The 14,098-nt window shown below is 32.2% G+C and overlaps 1 protein-coding gene and 1 long non-coding RNA gene across 5 annotated transcripts in view; one reads left to right on the top strand and one right to left on the bottom strand.

The window, feature by feature from the left end:
- The window catches only part of LOC107176221 (zinc finger BED domain-containing protein RICESLEEPER 1-like), a 58,898-nt gene extending 45,488 nt beyond the window's left edge, over positions 1–13,410 (top strand). For 2 of the 4 annotated variants that reach the window (XM_052437987.1, XM_052437988.1), the window contains exons 2-3: positions 10,876–10,926; positions 11,536–13,410. In XM_052437987.1, the coding sequence (XP_052293947.1) occupies positions 10,921–10,926; positions 11,536–13,335 (1,806 nt within the window). In that variant the 5' untranslated portion in view covers positions 10,876–10,920 and the 3' untranslated portion in view covers positions 13,336–13,410. Of the gene's footprint in view, positions 1–10,396; positions 10,712–10,875; positions 10,927–11,535 lie in introns of those variants that run through there. The other 2 variants (XM_052437989.1, XM_052437986.1) reach the window with 2 other exon arrangements.
- LOC127901218 (uncharacterized) lies at positions 3,883–6,044 on the bottom strand. Its single transcript, XR_008053358.1, has 3 exons — positions 5,733–6,044; positions 4,681–4,778; positions 3,883–4,184 (listed from the first exon to the last, which is right to left on the bottom strand). It is a non-coding gene; the product is annotated as an uncharacterized LOC127901218 (long non-coding RNA).
- Positions 13,411–14,098: the final 688 nt, after the last annotated feature.

Raw genomic sequence — 14,098 nt, 5'->3', positions numbered from 1 at the left:
TGAGCAGATATCTGATGGCAGAGTTCTACGAACCGGTGTGTTCCGTAAAAGCCTGGTGCGCGGGGGAACAGGAGCAGAAATATCCTGCTCGTCCACGAGCACGTCATCCGCGAGGCCAACTTCCTGTAAGAGGCATAAGGCCATTCCGGCTAGAGGTCGAGAGGCGAGGAGACCCGGTCGACGGCAGTTGGCAATACACGCTCTCCAGCCCGAGAATCTAGGCACGACAACCACGCTTTCCCCAGAACCACGGCGGAACACGCAAGATCCCACGTTTGTCCATAACGCAGCATATCGCAGCAGTCGGAGTCCCATACTGTCCCCCAAAAAGCGGAAACAAGATCTCACAGAACCACGACAGCCACGCTTTCCCCAGAACCGTGGCGTAACACGCAAGATCCCGCGTTTGCCCATAACGCAGCAGTCAGAGTCCCATACCGTCTCGAAAAAAGCGAAAAACTGGGATTCAGAGGAAGCCTATAAAAAGGTAGCCAACGAAGGTAAAGGGGTTGGTATTTTTGAGATAAAAAAATATTTTGAAAAGGAGAGAAAACCACGAAAAAGCCATAAGATCTGTGGCAAGCGTTCCCCGAACCTTCATATCTGACTTGAGCGTCGGAGGGTTTGCGCCGGGAAAATAACCGGCGTACTCTGACTTGTCTGTGTGCGCAGGAACCTCTGGAGAAGAAACCTTACGAGGAGACCTCCTGGTCGTGATGAAGTTGATCGAGCAGAGATACTGGTGGTAGAACGAGGAGAACCGGATTCCTGCATCAACACAAGGCTAAAGCTGTCATGGATGCCTACCCAAAAATGCGGGGAAAGGTGCAAGAATTCACGAGAAGCAAAGAAGTTAGAAAACAGCTCGAATGGAAGCCACCACCAATCAACTACTTTACAGTTAATGCTGATGCTGCTGTCTATAAAGATCAGTGATAGCTGCAGCCTTAGGGGCTGTCATAAGGAATTATTCAGGTCAAGTGATAGCTGCAGCAGCCAACAGCACAAAATTTCAAGGGATTATATCTATTGTAGAAGCTCGAGCTGTCAAATGGGGGATGGAGATGGCCAAAGAGGCTAGCCTCACAGATTTGATCATTGAAATAGACTGCTGTGGAGTGGCTGATCTGGTCCACAAAAAAACCAGCAATAGAACATAAATTTGGTGGACGATCTCAGAGATTCAAAAGAAGCATTCAAGAATTTCAATCCCTAGTAGTCCAATATGTACCAAGACAATGTAATGTTGTTGCTTACTCTCTTGCTAAAAGAGCGTTGAGAAGCTCAGGTTCTGTCTTATGGTTGGGTGAATTCCCAGCAAATAATTAATGCAATTATTCTTATAATATTTTTTTCTTTTTCTGCCTTAGATCTTTTAATAATCTTTTACTTTAAAGTTACTTTAACATAAATTTAATTTAACTATTTTACTTTTAAAATATAAAAAGATTAAATTACCCTAAGAAACATGTATTATTGTAACCAATAATTCAGGTATTTAGTTTTATTTTTATAATATAATATGTTTTAAATAAAATTTACATGCAAACAATCTTAATGGTCAAATATAATAAAAGAGTCCGCATATGTTACAACTGTAATATCATACCACCATTTTTGTCCTCATTGAACAAAGTCGTTGGATGCTCCCTTGTTCAATCTAACGGCTGAAATTAATTATTAGATAATTGATGCAGTGACTAGCAACCGTTGCAACCGGTTGAGTATATTAATATAATAACAATTTAGTGAGCGTGGGTTTCAGAAATTTCTTTGAACTGATTAGAGTTTCACTGATTTCAGCAGTCTTAATTGATCTCCAGACAACAATTAAGACATAAAATTACAATTAGAGGATAGCAATTTTTGTGGGAATTAAAAAATTCTGGTGATTAGAACACGAATATGACCTTTCACTTTTGGGCAATTGACGGCGAAATTATAATCGTCGCTGCAAAGTGCAATCGAAAGTTAGCAGTGCTGAAAGTTAAAAGGTATATATCAAATCAGAGTAAATTTCGGGTCGCTTTGATCTGTTCTTGTGCGGATCTAATCAACCGATGCAGTAGTTAATTCCTTATTAAAACCCATAATAATAATTATTATTATTTTAAAAGATTTTAACTTGTAATTAGCTTGGAAGAACAGTATGTTTATTTATTAGATTCAGAGGAGGTGAGATTGGAAACGATAAATGATTTTGTAATTTCACTACAGGAATGAGGAACGATAAACTCGTAAGCGGAAATCTAGTGATTTAAAAAGCTGCAATCATGCATTGGAAGCCGATGATAACATAGTTAGAACAATAGTATTTGATAGCCAGTATGATGGATTCATAAGCTATTTGTAAGTGTTTGTACTCTCTAACTAAATAATTTTGGGATATAAGCATGCAATATGAGTTGAGTGGTCATTATTCCTGTAGCATTATTTTTTCTTCACTTCATCCATGCTCTATACAATCTTTATGTGCCACTTGTTATGTTATGCATCTCTAATTACTTTTAGATGCTAGTTGATATTTGACAATTTTGCAGGTTAAGGATATTAGATGAGATGCAGAACTTGGCAGTCAGAACATGGAATTATTGTTGCTTGAATACTTTGCAGATGAGTTTATGGAACCAATATCAGTTAAATCTCTCTATGATGATAGGGACTTCAGATAGGTGGAGTTTAAGTGCAGATTTTACTCTTTAAGGCACGTTTTAAGTTTATCATATCAATTTATGTGTTGTTTAAATGGGTGAGGAACTATAGAACATGACAAATGGAGTTTGTTGTGTGAGGGATGCTTTTTCTCTTACAAGTGCTTTGTTCTTTAATATGGCACTATAAGACACTGGCAATAAAATGACTCCAGACTGACTGAGCCATTACATTTTGAATTCCAATTCTTGCATGAAATTCCTTTTTCCTTTTTTTTCTTTTTCAAATTTACTAGTGGTGCTTTCATTTGGTAAACTATTACACACACACACACAAATCAATTATATCGGCTTATTTTCCTTTTCTTTTTGATTCATGCTGCTGGTATATATATAATTTACTTATCAATTTTGGTGCAAAATTTGTTTTGCTGCATACAGATGATAAATCCAAATATATTTACATGCGTATAGGCTGGGGTTTGTTTTAAGGGCGGCATTGCTTGTCAAAAGTTCGAAGAGCTCTGTGAACTTAAGCATTCAGGGTTGAAGATGGACAAGATATATGCAGTGGAGTTAATTGGAGGAGCTACTAAAAGTGTCTATTTATATTGTTTAGATCAACTTTCATTTGGATACTGAGAGGGCACGCATTGTTATCGAACTTATCACTTACAGTTTCAACTATTTGAAGGATAGGATTCGTTCAAGTGCTTTGAACCATCAAAAGCATGTTGATGTTGCAGCACATTCTATCTATCAAGACATGGAGAAAGCGTGCTTACATGAGCTTAGGAGGTCGAGGCGAATGGGACATAGTCACCGCCAGTAGCTAACTTTGCATTTTCTGTTTGATTAAGTTCATTGTATATACATTGAAGCATGTGGCTGGATTAGGCAGTTGCAGATCATAACCTGGTGCGTCATACACATTGAAGCATATGGCTGGATTAGGTAGTTGCATATCATAATCTAGTGCGTCAAAGATAACAGCAAAGATTGAAAATTACTTCTCGTATTGAGGTCTGTGCAGAGACAAACAGATTGTTAAGCACCAACAGATTGAATTGTATAATGGATTCATGTGTTAATATGATATTCATATGTACTTCTTATATGCAGAGACAAACCATACCAATTAGCATAGTGAGAAAGCAGTGGGTTAAGAATGCGTCCAACATGATATGATTAATTACATAAATCTGATAATTACCAAAATAAAAAAGGAGAATTTCAATGAATGAGACACCACGTACACAGCTTATGGGCATGGTTCTCCTTTTCTTTTTCCAGACAAATTAATATTTTTGAATATACACATTTTTAACTAATACAAATGATTAAATTTTAACATCCTCCAAATAACCAAAAGAAATAATTATCAAACAAGTTTATTTCAAATTTACAAGACAAATCAAAATAATTATAAGCCCTGTACATAAACTTGCAGTAGCTTCTTAGGAACCATCACCAAACTTGCTATAGCTTCAAGAACTATCAGCATTGATGTACATTCTGACAGTCTTCATAAACCTATAAAGAATGCACAAACAAAATAAAAACATGTTTTAACAATTTCAACTTAATAAATACTTAACGTAATAATATAAATTCAAACTCAATAGTCTCTATAGCTGTTTCTTTCTCTGGTTCGTCATCAATAATCTTGGCATGAGAGGTACATGCAACAGCTAATAAAAAAGAAGACAAATGAAAATAAAAATCAAGCAATTATTACTTAAGTTAAAAAATGCAAATATAAAAGTCAAAATGTGAACTATATACATCCATAAAGAGCACGTATCCAACTATCACTCCACATCAAATCCTCCAACAATGAAGCTGGAGATATTAATTACAGTGTATATTTGACTCACTCAATTATAATAATGTTGATAATTCAAAACCACATCCACCAATCAATAAATAATTCATAAACTAATTTACAGCAACTAACTGATGCTCCAATGCATTAATCCACATGTAGATAAAAACAATGAATCGTAATGGATTTGGATTATGAGCTTACAGGTCGATTAGATAAAAACAGCTCCCAGCTAACCAATAGCTGTGATATCTTTGATTCAACTACGTAACTTGATTTTGCTGATGCTAACCATCAAGCCCCTGAAAAAAAAAAATCATCATTCTTGCATTCTATTAAATGAGAAATGCACAAATAAGAAGAATAAATAACTAGAAAAATACAAATACCCAGATGGTCAAACATGTCAATCAAGGGTTAAATAACAATTCAATCAATGTAGTCGGATGAACTTTATAGGTCCATACTGCTGGCGATGGGGGCAGGTCAGGGTGGGGATCAGGTTGTTTTCTTTTTCAGAGAGTAAAAACACTACTTCCCACTTTTTTCTGTTTCTTCACAAATTATAAAGAGAGAATACAGAGCATTGTATAAATAAATTTTCTAAGTTTCGCAAATTAACACTTCTAAACCGATCCTAACACAAAACACTTCAAGAAATTTATGAAACTCTAATCATGGTAAAATTGATAATTGTATAATGCATGTCAAACTAGATCAAACACGAAATCCCATAGAAAAAATGAACGAGCAAGCAAAATAGATACCTCACTGAAAAGTGGTAATTCAAGGTTAAAACAAAAATATTATGCCACTTTTTCAATTTATACTTCCATGATCAAACTAACATATTGTTTGTAGCCATAAAAAACAAGTAACACTGTAAATGAACTTGATATTTCCTCCTTTTTATATATACATACATAAAAAAAAAAAAAGGATTACTCCAGTACTCAAACCAACTTATCTTCAGCACCATTTCACCCGTCACAACCAAAGCATTTTTAACAACAAACCATTTTGTAAACCCACTACACAATGACTCACAAATCTGAAGGCTCCTTGAACAAACCAGGCAAATGGGTTTCCTCAAATTTCATTGAAATTGACAACTTCAATGATCCACAAAAAATTAAAATAAAATAAACTTTTTAATGAGACAAATCCAAAGTAAAAAAAATTCATCATGACAAAATAAAAATCACGACGACCCAAATATCTGAAATGCTTTAAGATTTAAGAAAATAATATCAAACCTTCCACGGCTGACGAATTTTTGAGAATTCCCCTCCCCCTCTCTCTTTCACAAAATTTCCCTCTATTGGTTCAAAATTGAAACCCATTATACCCAAATGACAGCGCCGGCGAAACTTGGTCTTTTGGTGTTAGACGCGACGGCCGGGATGGAGAAGCTCCGTTAGAGATTTCGAGGTGTCGATACGTACAGTCACCGTGCATTTTGAGAAAGGTAAGACAAAAACTGTGAGTTTTGCTGCCGGTGAATCTTCACCGACTTTTCTGGTATGTTTTGAGACAAACGCGGCCACCTCTTACGCGTCGGATCACTTGCTTTTAAATCTAATGGTTTCATGGGATAAGGATAAATACTGTAGTATGGTACAGTTGTAACATAGTAGAGTCCTAAAAAAGAAAGAAAAAAATGAATTTAATTAATTAATTTTTCTAATTTTTTTAATTTTTAAAAAATAATAGGAATTTTATTATAATAATTTGGGTTAATTTTGTCCTGCCCCCAACTGTTTCAACATTTATCGTCACGCACCTATATGTTTCGAAAATACTCACTCCACATCCAATTCCGTTAATTTGACCGTTATGTTTAACGGAACTATTTATAATTTAAGTAAATATCCGAAATACCCCTTATCTTGAATTAGAGAAAAATAAAATAAGATAAAATATTAATTTAATAATTAATGTTTACATTAAAAAATTTTATTTAAAGGTAATTAATAATAATTTCATCAATTAAATTATCAAATAAATTTAATTTATCATCATCAAATAATATTTAGGATATGAATTTCTAAATTTACCCTTTGACCGTTAGAATAAACGGTCAAATTAACGAAATTGGGTGTGGAGTGAATATTTTTGAAACATATGGGTGCGTGACGAAAAATGTTGAAACAGTTGGGGGCAGTACAAAATTAACCCTAATAATTTTCTAAAAATATGATCGACTTACAAAACTTGTGGTGCGGAAATATCACCGGTCACTCTTGTAATACCCTGACACCCTCCTGCTTTAAAGGAAAAATAAGAGAAATTTAAAACATAGTAAAACTGTAAAAGTTAAAACCCCGCGTTTTACATTGAGCAAAGCTGCGAAGCCGAACTCGAGTGCACGGATTCTTACTTTATATTAATTTTAAAATTTTTTTTAATTAAAAAAAGAAAGGTTTAATAAGTAAAACATGAAAATCCAAAGTCTGAAATTTTCTCACATCTTAAATTAATTTTAAAAAAAACATGTTGCCATCAATTGCCGACAGCGCCATTTTTTTCAAATAAACAAAAACAAAAGCACTTTATGATCAAGTTAGAGTTTGTTTGGGCCAAATCTTTAACAAAATTTTGAGATCAAAAGTAAAATTTAAGGAGTAATGGTTTTGAGTTCAAGGTAAGAATGTACTATAACTATTAAATTCCACCTAATTAATTAAATGGATCTTACAAATTTCTAAGTGGAATTTCGGATTATTCCAATAGAATAGATTTAAAAACCCACCATGGAATGAAAAATATGAAGAAAAAATAGGGTAAAAAATTATTGAGAGCTCATAATGTCGTATGTTTTAGTACCAAATTTTTTTTGACACTATGTTTCAGTACCAATTCAGTAAGTCTTTTATGTTATTTTAATTTTTCTATTTTAGTTGAATTTGTCTAAATTATTTGAGTAGCATTTTGATTAGTCTAATCTCTTGTACAATGTAGATATATGGAGATGTGAGTTTACATCAACTTTCAATAAAATCATTTCGTAATTAATTCTTAAATAATGACAGAGCTACAAATTATTTGTATAAATTAATATAACATAAAAATTTTGAATAAAAAATCTAATTAATAAAAATAATTATATAAATCATGTAGTATTTATTCAATTAATACTTTTATACTACATATTAGTTTATTAGAAAAATTGATATTGTTTATCCTTTATTTTATTTTTTTAAAAAAAAAACCTTATCTAAAATACTGATTACTTAGAATTAAAAAAAGAAAAAAGAAAATGTGAGGAAAAAAATCACTCAAGTAAAAAGTGGCCTACATGAGGAAAGTGCGACGAAAGAACAGGTGACCGTGACCCCATTCTTAGTCAGCTTTTCTCCTTAGCTTTTTGGACCAGATCGTCATTCATTATAGACTTTTAATAAGGCTCACTAATTTCTTCCGAGCATCGAACACTTTTATATGAACAAATATCTATTAATTTCTACTAAGTCTTTTATGTTATTTACAATTTTAGTAGAATTTGTCTAAATTATTTGAGCATTATTTCGCTCAGTCTAATCTCTTGTACGATATAGATGCGTAGAGATGTGACTTTACATAAACTTTCAATAAAATCCAGTTAGCTATTAATCATGTGTATTTATTCAATTAATACTTTTATGCCACATATTAGTTTATAAGAAAAAAATTGATGGTTGTTTATCATTTATGTTAGATTTGAAAAAAAAACTTATCTAAAGTACTGATTACTTAGAATTAAAAAAAAAAAGAAATAAAAAGGAAACTAAGAAAAGATAAGCAAAAAAAATACTAACTGAATTGAGCTGAAACTGAATTTAAATACCCGAATTCTTACTTTATATTAATTTTTAAATTAAAGAAAAGATTTAATAAGTAAAACATGAAAACCCAAAATTTGAAATTTTCTCACAACTTAAATTAAAAATAAATACAAGAAAAAAAATAGGTTGCCATTGCAAACAGAGCCTTTTTTATAAAAAAAAAAAACCGAAAACAAAAACACGTTTTGATCAAGTTGGTGTTTGTTTGGGCCAAATTTTAATGGAATTTTGTGATAGAACGGAATAAACAATAACAAAACAATTTATGGCGTTTTTAATAGAATTTTGAGATAAAATGGAAAATTTGAGGAGTAATGGTTTTGAGCTCAAGTTGAGAATGTACTACAACTATTAAATTTGGCATAATTAATTAAATGGATCTTACAAATTTCTAAGTGGAATTTTGAATTATTCGAATAGGACAGATTTTTAATCTAACGATGCTCCTACGGTTGATGGAAGAGAAAACTTTTGATGGAATGAAAAATATGAAAAAAAAATTATATAAATAAAATCTAATTAATAAAAATAATTACATAAAAAAATTACCTAAAGTACTGATTACGTTAAAAAAGGGAAACAAAGAAAAGTGAGCAAGAAAAATCACTAAAAGTCAAAGTTACTACACGAAGAAACTACAAGGAAAGAACAAGTGACCCCACGTTGCAGACTTATAATAGTGCTCATTAATTCATTCGGAACTTGGAAGACTTTTGTAAGCAGTTCTCTGATTGAAGACATAAGAGTTTGAAAATTGGAAGGAGTAAGAGCATTAAGAAAGCCAGATCTGCAACTCTTAATCAATTTTAATTGGAAAGATGGAAAGTTGATTTAGTCAACGACGTTCACTTCTTTTAGCTCCTTTTACCATAATCAACTGACCAACTTAAAATTCAATAAACAACACAATAACTCTGATTAAAGTCAGTATTGTAGAAATAAGATTTACCAAATCAAACTCAGGTGGTCAGATTATAATCAAACAAATTTTGTTAAAGCACTGCAAAATAATCCATTTAATGTGAAGTATTGGTGTTTAACAATTAAATCCAATGGAATTGAATTAAGTCTTAATCACCCAAATAATGATTTATTAATTGAAGCACAGTGAGTAGAAGACCAAAATAACACTAAAATGAAGATTTGACACTTGTAAATGTGTATGAGGTAACGGTTAAGAATTTTTCTCACAACCCTTAATTAAACCTCGCCATTAATTAATTTAGCTGTGACTATTATCTTTTTAAGCACAATATTCAAAGAAGTAATCAAGACATTTAGATTGCCACTTCCCAGTACAAATCATTAGAATAAGACAATTAACAAAAAGTTCATATTATTTTATAAAATTACAAATTAACAATAAGTGTGAACGACTAATTAATTCAATTATTCTTATAATGTTTTTTTCCCCTTTCCTGTCTCAAGTCTTTTAATAATTTTTGGTCATTTAAGATTACTTTCAAATGAGTTTAATTTAAATATTTTACCCTTATAATATGAAAGGACTAAATTACTCTAATAAATATATATTACTATAACTAATAGTTTAGGTATTTTGTTTTATATTTTATAATATAATATATTTTAAATAAAAATTTAAAAATTCTCAAATCCTCACATGTTATAAATGCATTTTTGTAGCTTAGTTGAAATTGTCTAAATTATTTTAATAGTACTTCAATTAGTGTAATCTCTTGTACAATATATAGATGTATAAAGATATGAGTTCACCTAAATTTTCAATAAAGTCATTTCATAGTTAATTCTTAAATAATGAAAGAACCACAAATTATTTGTATAAATTAATATAATATAAAAATTTTGAATAAAAATCTAATTAATAAAAATAATTATATTAATCATGCGGTAGTTATTCAATTAATACTTTTATGACACATATTAGTTAAAAAAAAATTGACGGTTGTTTACCCTTTATTTTAGATTTAAAAAAAAAACCTTATCTAAAATACTGATTACTTAGAATTTTGTAAAACAAAAGGGGGGGGGGGGGGGGGGGAAAAAAAAAGGGGGTAAGTGAAAAAAAAAACTAAATAAATAAGTAGCCGACATGAGGGAATTGCGAGGAAAGAAAAAGTGACCCCATATTTAGTCAGCTTTTCACATTAGCTTTTTGAGACTCGTAATAGTGCTCATTAATTTCTTGGGAGCTTCGAAGACTTTTATACAAAGAGAGATCCGTATCTGTATCTACATACACATTGAGAGCTCACAAGATAGAATATCAGTATCGGAAGATAGAGGTTGGAACTTGGAAGGAGGAAGATAGAATATCTGTAACCAGTTCTCTGAATGAAAAGATAGAGGTGGGAACTTGGAAGGAGGAAGAGAAATAATAAAGCAGGATCTGCAGCTCTCATTCAATTCTATCAGCAACCAAGAATTTTCAAGTAAGCATTTTGTATTAATTTTGTGTCATTTTGTCATATCGTTAATTGTTTTATCATTATTGTCATTATTACTGAGCTATATACCCACGCTTCTGTTTATTTAATTGAATTAAAAAAGAGTGAATTTGATGTGGCAACTGGGATGTTATCTGTTTGTCTTGCAGGCTGTGAATTCAAGTTTTAAACTGGTAACTGCTGGTCTACTGGCCATGGAGGTGTGTTTGTCTCACTCTCTATAGATTAATAAGAAATTAATTCTCAAAATAAAAGTAAAAATTAATTAATTAATTCTAAAAATAAAAGTAAGTAAACAGAGAATGCTTAATTAAATCTAATTTCAGCTTATATCTTATTTTCTTTCATACCTTTATTTATTTATTTGTTTGTTGGTGTGGAAAAATTAACGGCATTAGCATGGTGAGAAAAATTGAGAACGAAATCTAAATCAAATTTTTGCTCTGTTTTTCATTCCCTGAACAAATTATAAATTTGAATTTTAAGCAGTGGATTATAAGATTTTTGTTTGCGGGCGCGCGAATTTATCGTTTGGATCAGTCATTAAATTTAGAGTTTTCACAAAACTCTGCTCAGAAATCTAATAATAATTCATATATTCAGTTTCATTTAGATGGCGTCTTAGCGTACAATTGATTCAAAATTATCCAATTCGTTGTATGTATCTTTGACAAATCACAGATTAATTGATATGTTTTGTTTTACCTCTGTACGTCCGTGTATCAGATAATTAAATTGGTAAGCTTAATTGATTAATTAAAGTTAATGCAATGAATCCTTATCTTATTTGAGAATTGTTAACTATGTAGGGAGATCCGAATGTAGGAAGCTCATCACCATCAGCTATTAAGAAAAGGAAAAAGCCTTCAGCGGTTTGGGAGGAGATGATAAAGCACATAGAGGCAGATGGAAAAGTGAAGGCCGAATGCAAACATTGTAAGAAGACGTTTGACGGTTCAAGCAAGAAAGGAACCACACATCTCAAAAATCATTTACAGAGATGCCGAGCTAATAACAATAAGAGAAAAAGTGGATCTGATGGTCGTGATAGGGATGATCAACATCAATCACTGTCCGCATCAATCAAAACAAAAGAGTTAGCCAGTCTTATTAAAGAAAAATCTCTTCGTGGTCTGATCAAGCACTGGTTCGACCCAGAAGGACATACTGGTGATGAGGAATGCGAGGATTGGCCGGATTTGGATCCATGGGTGTTAAACTCGAGAAATGATGAAATACTCCAACTCTACCAAGAAGAGAAGGAAAAACTTTGCCAATTTCTTAATAACCTCTCTTGTCGTTTCACTTTACGACTTGCTTACTGCGACTCCGATTTGGATGATGGATGTCTCTTGGAAGTAAACTATATTGATGATAGTTGGGAACGGCAGAGCAAGATTATTAGTTTTTGGCAGTGTCCTCATGATCATATCAAGAATTTGACAGAAGCTGTGAAACAATCATGTATGGATTGGAAGATCGACACGAATATATGCTCTCTACTTCTTTCTCTTCCAATTGATACAACAGACGGTCTGGATAACGAAATTGGAAAGATGGAAAGTTGGTTTAGTCAACGACGTTCACTTCCTTTTGCCGGGTGCCTACTTGATACGTATTATTTATGGCAGTATGTTGATTCCGTATTGCTCTCCGAAGATTACGTGAGGGATGGGATACGGTCCTTAAAGGAGTGTGCTGCTTATGTGCATAACCAGTCAACATCAGATAAACTAATTCAGTTGGACAGTCTCGTAGAAATTAAGATTTCCATACTCAAAGATGGTCCTTCTGGTACTCGTTTCTTGGGTTTTTATTGGTATTTTGAGGCTGCAGTGGGCGTGAAAGAAGTATTTTCAGCGCTGGAGCAATTCGATTCCGAGTTTAGGTCAATTAATTTAAGTAAACAAAAATGGGATGAGGTAACTGCCACGTTCGAGCATTTGAAATTCTTGTATCGTGATATCAGCTTCTTTTGGACTAAAGGTGATATTCCAATAATTGTAGATCTCCCGTACGTGCATAAGATATTAAAGGATCGATGCAACCACACAATTGAAGATTGTCTTTTTTGCCAAAAAGTGATGAAGGAAGCTATTGATCTATTTTTTAGCAAAAATTATTCGGTTAGAGTCATTGCAGTAATTCTTGACCCACGGCTCAAAATGGATGGTGTGCGACTTCATTACAAGGAGATTTATGGCAGTGATGCTGATATATACATTGAGAAAGTGAATAAAGATTTTAGAGACGTTTATGATGCATATGCAGCAACCGACACCAGCAGTTCAAAGTCATATCGAATGCTAGACGCCACTTCATCACCAAAATCAGAACTTGATCTGTATATGAAAGAGCTTAAAGTACCAGCAGTCGAACAGTTTAACATACTAGCTTGGTGGCGTGGCAATGCTCCATTCTATCCGACCCTCGCAAGAATGGCTCGTGATTACTTAGCATTAGAAATAACTTTTGATGTTGAGGGTGCCTTGATGGACCTGCTGTGCGACTTAGAATATATTAATTATAAATTTAAATTTTGTGACTTACCCGAGATAATAACGCATTTGCTATGCTTAAAAGGAATTTTGAGTAGCGCTGAAAATTAGCGGTTATTTGTGACTGCGTTTGCATTTGTACAACATTATTCCTATTTATATTATACATACGGTAAATGTTCTCTACATCATATAGTTTGTAAAATATCTCATTACTACATCTTTGCTTTTCAATTTTGTTGGCTCAATTTGACAGATTTTATCCATGATAAATGTGGATAATTCAAATAAACGATATAAATCATTTTGAATTATTTAATTTATGAATGATTAGCAAAAAAAGAAAAAAAGAAAAAGAAAATCATTTTAAAGACGGATAGTTTCCTATATACATGAAACTTGTAGTTTAAATGGCTAACAATAAGTTGACTTTGTCTTCTCCCTGCGAACATTTCAGTTTCTGAAGTCATCAAATTCATCAATTATCTTCTTCTTAATAGTGTTAGTTTTGCACAACTGACATATTTTTTGGTTAATTTTATTTATAATTAATAGAATTTAATATAATTAATAAAATTTAATGCAGTTAGGAAATAGGACCGTCTTTAAGTATTCACAAACTAGTTAGCCACCTTACGTCTCATATCATTGAAAAGCTTCATTTTTTAGTATTTTCAATTTTTTATAATAATACTTGAGTTATTAATTTTTTTAAATTACATACAGTTCGAAAAGTAATAATTATCCTACAATAAAGATACTTTTATATAAATTCTATATTTAATAATCTTAATATTAGAGGACTATAATTATAATATTGTCTAACCAGTTCATCAATTGTTATTTTTTTAACAAATCATTAAATTCTTTATCT

Source organism: Citrus sinensis, chromosome 3 (genome assembly GCF_022201045.2).
Source record: "Citrus sinensis cultivar Valencia sweet orange chromosome 3, DVS_A1.0, whole genome shotgun sequence".
Classification (NCBI taxonomy): domain Eukaryota; kingdom Viridiplantae; phylum Streptophyta; class Magnoliopsida; order Sapindales; family Rutaceae; genus Citrus; species Citrus sinensis.
This window is presented reverse-complemented; position numbering and strand designations above follow the sequence as displayed.